The following is an 8033-nucleotide window of genomic DNA, read 5'->3' as shown; positions in this document are numbered from 1 at the left end:
TGGTTTCGTTATAGGGTAGCGAAAAGTAGTACATAGCATATGATATCATGCTGTAATAATCGCAAAAGGATCATAATATTTGCGGCAAACAATCTTATGTGACCGGACCGCTCACGTTTTTTTATTCTTTGGCTGTTAGAGTTTGTGCAATAAACTTTGTTGTAAATGTTGAAAACAATTTTCAATCACTCTAAGACAACTATCACAATTTTAAATAAAATAATGTTAATGGTCCTTGCTACCTTTTTGGCAATCCAAAGGTAGCGTGCAACCGTGTTTTTCGTTTTCCCTTTGTTTCGTTTATTCGTATGAGAGAAAAATAGACTCCGCCCCATTTCTGGTCCGTACACACAGTGGACTATGGAGCTAAAACTGGTCAAATTACGGACCTTTCTTCGTTAAGATTTGACAATACATAAAAGGCATATATAGTGAGATGCTTTTTCTCAACAGCATCAGTCCAAAACGTTTGCTCGTCCGTTCGTGTCGCTCGGTGTATAAAATTATCTATAGATTTGAAAATCCGCTCACTATCGTTTGATCGGTTGTGTGTGCGTACATGTGTTGTGTGAAAAATTTATGAACAAATCTATATTATCATTAAATGTATTGTTGCGAAAGTGAAGAACTTTAACAGTGAAGCATAGTGCAAACAAACAAACGAAAACTCGAATCGATTGTTTGAAAACGCTTGTGTTGTAAAAATGCAAGGATTTAGAAATTACAGTATGGATGCACTGCAGCATCGCGAGACTAGCGTCGGATTAGCCGTGGATCTAATGGCGCACCAATATAGCTCAAAAGCGTCTCCTCCATTATCCCCACTAAGCGGTAAGAATCAAGCAGAATTGCTTCCGGTCACACAGTCATTAGCTTTATAAACTAGACGAAATGGATTTCCGAAGATCAAAGTGGTCGCTAAGTGGATATTGCTAAACAAGCAGCAACAAAGCTGCGGAAGTACTTTAGAGCATGTGTAAAAATGGTCTCATCATTCCAAAGAGCCTTTGCCTTTGCTGGCGGCAAGATCCGAGCCACTTGAACCTTGATAAGTGAGGTCACACGGATGCAACTGTCTCTAGTTATTCTGCTTTCTATCCGTGCGGCGTTTCCGGTTGTGTGTCACTTTATGTGCTAAAAATGCTAAAGCCGCTCTTCTCTTTCCTCTCAGATTGCAACAGTCCACCTTCTTCTGATCATGGAGGGAACAACCAGCAACCACCACTAGACCCATCTGTTCGTCGTTACCGAACCGCGTTTACGCGAGATCAGCTGGCCCGACTGGAAAAGGAGTTTTACAAAGAAAACTACGTCTCACGGCCACGTCGCTGTGAGTTGGCAGCTCAGCTCAATCTGCCCGAGTCCACCATAAAGGTTAGTATCGTGTTCCCAGGACCAATACAGGTCACTTGATACATTTGTTGTCTTGAGTAACCATCATATATAGCGATTATAAAATTAATATAATTATCACCTGTCTTTGTGGCGATGCCGCTCCATTGCGCTTTGTCGGCTCATTAGACAGAAAAGTCAATAAAATAACACAATCCTTTCTTCGTCGGCTCCTTTGCCCATGATCACCAACATTATGATTATGACGGATTCCTACGCATTCCGCTTGCTAATGAAATAAAATACGAAAATATAGTTGTTTGGAGTGGAAAGATCGGTAGCACATTCTTCTCATGTTTTACTTTTTGCTTCGTCAATTCAACGTAGGACACTATACTACCCAATTTTATTGTTGTGTCGATGGCTACTGAAATGAAATAATTGTGCCCATTGTTGCCACTACATGCTTTCGAGAGGGTCTGATAAAAGGTGATAAAGGAGAAGTTTTACAGCTTGAAGGTGCTAATTGCGTCTACCGTATAGCTTTCTGCTTAAATTCCATTTCGGATTCAAACTGTCTTTGAATCCCGATGATTCACAATTTGCACTGCTTTGTGGCTTTATTAAACCGTGAAACTCATCCTCAACGCCCTATGCTAATGGACCGTTTCTTTATTTGTTTACCCCTTCTCTTATAGGTATGGTTCCAGAACCGGCGAATGAAGGACAAAAGACAGCGAATTGCGGTTGCTTGGCCCTATGCTGCCGTCTACTCCGACCCTGCCTTTGCCGCTTCGATCCTGCAGGCAGCAGCCAACTCCGTCGGCATGCCGTACGGTTACCCACCGGCTCCTATGCTAACCAGATGCCGGTCATTCCACCACCGGTAGTGCCGGGTGCAAACAGCATGTCAGCAAGTGCCCATGCCTTCACAGCCTACGGATACCCTCGCTACACACCATACCCGCTCCCACAGCGCACAACCGCTACTTCATTACCCGTCGCCCCCGGAACTGGACAGACGACTACCGGAGTGTATTCAGCACCGAATTCTATGCTGGTTACTGGCAGTATGCCACCGTCGCCATATGCACCGCTCAGCATGTCTAAGTCGCAAACACCTCCGCAGGAAACCGTCGGTACAGCACAGCATCAACTTCACCATCAAGGCCATAGCCCTGTAGCTTCACCACATTCGGCGCTTTCTTTAAGCCCTGTGTCTGTGTCTAAGTTTGACACTTCCGCATCGACCTCCAACTCTAGTAATGCTAGCGTCAGTCCCGTCAAATCTCTAAACGGGTCAACAAAGGGACTGTTACTTGCTGCCGCTGCCGCTGCGGCTGTTAACCAGTCTGTTTGCCCCCAGACAACATTGCTTCCTGTGACACCGGAGAAACCGAAACTATTCAAGCCTTACAAATCTGAAGTGTAGACAAAGTTTGGAATACGGAAGCTCTTCGTGATGATGTGCTGATGGCCAAAATTTAGCGTTTGTATCAAACGCGTCATAAAAGTGCACGGAATTATAACATATTGTACAACACTATGAAGCATTTAGTTGAAGTTTAATCTAGGAAGTGAAACTGTTCTTATTTTATTAATTTATTGACATTATTGTAAGCATCTGTGAAGTAATAAGAGGTGTAGATATGTATAGTTTATACTTATAACTATGTGTTTAAAATAACTCAAATGTATAGATCAATCTATTTGAATGGCCAGAAGAAAACAAAAACTTTTAATGGTGCAAATGAAATAAGTTTTTTATAAAAAATATCGCATTAAAAGTGTGCAGTTTTTAAAGTTTTTATTGTGAATCCGAAAACTTTTATACAACTATTTCTTTTATTTTGGTTTATAATACCGATGGCCAAGGCTTGCTATTCTAAAGCAACGGTCGGCAAATTTGCGACTAAAAGAGGTAATTTCTATAAAAACGTTCGAATATTTCCATGTGAAGAGCCAAATAGATAGATGACGATGGGCGAAATAGGCGGTCGCCTGGGGCGCCATCGGTTTGGGGTAGATCCCCCGTAGATCGGTAGTCTATTGTATCCAGTATCTATAGTATCATTATCCAGCCGGGGCCTCAACTCGTCTTACCGCCTAGGGCCACCGATATTCTAAATCCTTCTTCTTTGGCACAACAACCGTTCTCGGTCAAGGCAGTCTGTACCACTAAGTGGGGATGGCTTTCAGTGACTTGCTTATTACACATAGCAGGATAGTCAAACCTACGTAAGGGGATTCGGCCCATTTGAGGCTTGAACCCATGACGGACTTGTTGTTAAGTCTACGACGGTTGACGACCAGCAGACCGACCGACCGATTCTAAATCCACCAGTGGAAATATTTGATCGCTTAAGAGCTGCCATCTCGAAATCAAGGCCCGCATGCGGCTCATGAGCCGTTCTTTGCCGTTTGATATTCTAGAGTAATTAGTCGGGACAAAACGGTTGAGGTTGAAAAATCTATGTGTATGGTAAAATCCATCTTGTTGCTATCTGTGTGATTTTAATATAAGAAATCATACAAAATTTGCAATGAAGTCAGCTATAAAAACAATATGGCAGTATAGCACAACCACTTCAACACATGCCTAAACACATGCATAATTATAAGGTTCACTTATAATTAGCAATAATTCAACTTTAATAGCTGTAAACGGTGATGTTGATGGTTTATTGGTGTAAATTATTTTGTTTTTTTTTTAACACACTGTGAAGACGGCCTAGTTGGCCGTATTATTTACTCTGAATAATTTTACATAATCGAAAAATATTATGCTGCACACTGTACTACAATTGGATTGGTTCCAGACTTTTTTTTATAATCAGAGCAACTAAACTGACTTTTAGTGATAGTTACCGTTCAAAGATAAGAACGAGTTTTCCCGTTTTTACTTTATTACTTTTATTTTTTGTTTTGTTTGATTTATATTATTATCGTATTTTTCTCTTAGACTTCAATAATCAATTAACATTTTTCATGAGAGGAGAAGGTACGTTACAATTTGTTACAACGGAAAGGACAGATTAACATGTTTGTAACGTAAAGCAAAACAAAAATCATAATCATCGTCTCACAAATGAATAATTGATGATTTTTCGCACTTACGCATTTGCACAATTATTGTTTTATTCTAAAATAATTGAAACGGCTTAGCAGTAAGTTCTGAAACAGATATTATTTATATTATCCCCCATTAACACCTGTTAAATCTGCTCCGTTTTAAATGAACTGAAGATGGACTGAAAAGGTGACCCCAAAGTGATTTTGTAATTAATAATTGTTTCTTAAATGCTTTCAAAATTTGTGTTATGGTTTGTTGCAATCTGTAAATGATTTATTGAGGGCTTTCATCGTTGCGTTTTGTTAAAATAAACGAAGAGAGGGAGGGTTGATAGATAAAATAAAATGATAAATAAATGAAATCTTTTAATATCATTGTTGACTCATACAGTCTTGTCCCGAGTTGAGCGAATAATGCGTCTCGGAAACATTCGCAAACTAAAATTTTCGCGTGTGTCGAATATCAAAAATTAGTTGATAATAATTATTTTTTTATTTAATTTAGTACATATATGCGATTAATTTCTTATTCCATACAATTAATGTAGAAAATTAGGTTAATTCTGACTTGTAAGCGATTTCAAACATTCAACAAAAATGAAATTTATTTTGCATTAGCCGCGTTTGAATACGGCGTATTCTTCTAGAAAATATCTGTCGAACACACTTTTTCATTGGGGTAGTTTGGGTAAGTTTAGCAGCCTTGGGCGAATCTTTCGAGCAATCCAAGCTATTTATCGTACCAAACGTAAACGTATTTCTAAAATTTTCGATGCTAGGGGAAAGACTGCATATGATCTACATTTTAATAATTCAAAAAAGAATAAAAAAGGAAATAGAAATGCTTCTTATTAAATGTTTGTTCTTACAGTATCTCAAAAGAATAAATATAGTTCATGTTTATGTCTTAATCTATTACAATGAAATCGGGAATTTATATTCTACTTCTACTTCTTAATCTCCTTTATCGTCTTTATTGTGAATAATAGTGCCAATACATACATTATTACAGTATTACAAACATTCAATTGCTTAAAAATTAAACATATTTACAATGCTTTGTTTTAGAGGTTTCAATTAATCGCATGAGCAATATAATGAAATATACCGCATCCACCCTAGACCGGTGTTGATTGCGCATGTAAACACGTCATCCATGCTCGGAGGGTGCAATAGAAACTTCAATTGGCACCGGAATAAAAGGTTTGGTTTGTTCAACCGATGTGAAATCCCTCTTAACGCACCTTACACAGCTAGTTAAGCAAAAGAAGGGTTTGTCTTCATTGGGTTTACTCCCTGTGGGAAAAGCTAATGCCTATTGTTAACAAGTGAACAATTTACACCCTATGCTTTGCTACGTTGGATTACCTATCATTCTCAGCCCAAAACATATGTTTTATTTCCTAAAGCTTTCATCATAGTGTGGGTAACCGTTTTGTTTACACTACCACCCCACTAAAAATAATAACAAGATAATTGGACGATGTGTAACGTAAATGATTTGGAATATACCAATAGCATACACGATAAATGCGGATTTGTTTCAGACACTTTTATACAATCCTTGCAATTTATCAATATAAAAGGTTATTTCGCTACTAGCACCAATTCAAAGGAGACAAAAATCCACGAAAATAATTTAAATGTGTAAAAATGGCCTAGATTGTTGATATTACTATAATAACTAGCAATTTATATGTTTTATTGTATTTATTGTATGTTTGAAAGCATGTTTGTAGGTAACATTTAGTTGAATTTATTGATATTGATATATTATTAGAAAAATAGACCATAACATTGAAGGTTTTCAAACAATTTTGGGGAAAATTGTATATAAATAATTGTAAATATCCACGGCAACTTCCACATGCAGTTTCAATTATTTTTACGGTTTCAAGATTGAGCAATCAGTTTGACATTTGTTTATAAATGGACCAATGACATGTACAGTCAGTCCCATCGCAGCAGTATTTCCACTTAGTAGCACTCAAAACAGATGCGTTAATAGGTTTACATTTAAAACCGCCTAATGATCCTAAACGGAACGGAATATACAAGTAAATATTGGTGATTACTGTTGCTTACGATTATTCATCGGTTATATTTAGCGCCCACTCAAAGCGCAGGACACATTGTCACGGAATCTGGAAATCTTTTGCAGGGGGTGTGAAGAGTTCTTATTCGTCCACTTCCTCGTTCTCTCGAACTGTAGATACAACAACATAAAAAACTAATTCTACCACAACAAACACATAGAAGAACCCTCTATTATGTGCACAAAGCGAGCGTCTCGTCCTTTCCCTTTTCTTTAAAGATTCCGCCATAAAATGCCACATTTTTTCACTGACGTAAGGACGCTCTTAAAAAAACCCTCAAATTGTCGCAGATTGAATGATCTATGCAAACCAGGTTCCATGACTTCCGCTTTTTGGAAGTAGAGGGTGACAGTCATTTTTATATACATGTTTCCAAGCATGATATTAGCTGCATGCATTGTAAAGAAACACATCGTTAAGCACATTGTTTAAAGCATTTAAACTAGTGTTACATAGATAAAATATCATACTTACAAACACTATGATACGCAATTCAAAATGAAATATTTACAGGTTCTAATATCTCTGCATACAAACAAATTGTTGATACAAGACAAACATCCAACACGATTTTCTCAACTATGGGCCTCAAAATGAGACAACAAAAACACAGTCATATGAAGATATTAATTTTTCTATTATTTACGTACGATTTATGACATTTTTCTCCAGTTCTGTATAATCAATGAATCTTGTTGTATCATCACAAGCTCCCACAGTGATTGGAATGTCAAATCAAAATGGTCTACCTTTCTGGCCCTACACGAAGAATTCGATACCAACACATGAAAGAAACATCCCTAGAAAAGCGATGAGCGTTGTTGAAGCCAGTCAAACTCTCCAACATCGATTCGAGGGGAGATGCGATGATGGCGCTGGAACGATCGTTTAAGTATATAAGCGATAGCAGAAACGGTAGCGATGCCATTATTTATCCCAAAAAATCAGAGTTGGGTTTATGTGCTAGGAAGTCATATACCCATTTACTATTTCGTTTGCTTCCTTAACACTGGTGATACGATGGGTAAAATCTGTCTATTGGCCCTCAGTTGGTAATCACATCCTTGCCTTCAAATCTTACTTATTCTGACATCGTTTCAGTCCCTTCTGCATCGAGTTAGAATATAACGAATATATTAAGCAGGCATCATGTGATGAATTTATTGACTCGATTACAGACACACCATTTATTACACTTTTTTCTTGTTGCTTGTTTTCCAACCAATCGTTTGATGAAGGTTTTTCTTTCAGGCAGCGGTTTGAAGCAGGTAAAGCTACACGACGAACATCATGTTATTGGAAAATTCTACTTTTTTTGTATTGACTTCTGTTAGTCTATCGGCGCAAAACCAAGATATTAAGAAATAAAATTTATTTTTACTTGCTTAAAACATCGACCAAATGTAAACGTACTTTTTTACGAGTAGAAAACAACTAAATTAACAACAAATCAGGATTTACTTTGCATAAAATGAACACATTCTTAGATCGAAGACACTTGAGTTAAAGTTAATTATTTACCTTACTTTGCCA

At 37.6% G+C, this 8033-nt stretch overlaps 1 protein-coding gene across 1 annotated transcript; it reads left to right on the top strand.

The window, feature by feature from the left end:
• Window positions 1-459: 459 nt before the first annotated feature.
• Window positions 460-2907, top strand: LOC121601928 (segmentation protein even-skipped-like). Its single transcript, XM_041930726.1, is given in 4 exon segments — window positions 460-831; window positions 1172-1374; window positions 2031-2190; window positions 2193-2907. Coding segments are annotated over 4 exon segments (1062 nt in total). The 5' UTR covers window positions 460-704; the 3' UTR covers window positions 2765-2907.
• The last annotated feature ends 5126 nt before the right edge of the window (window positions 2908-8033 follow it).

This window comes from Anopheles merus, unplaced genomic scaffold, assembly GCF_017562075.2.
Source record: "Anopheles merus strain MAF unplaced genomic scaffold, AmerM5.1 LNR4000229, whole genome shotgun sequence".
NCBI classification, from domain to species: domain Eukaryota; kingdom Metazoa; phylum Arthropoda; class Insecta; order Diptera; family Culicidae; genus Anopheles; species Anopheles merus.
This window is presented reverse-complemented; position numbering and strand designations above follow the sequence as displayed.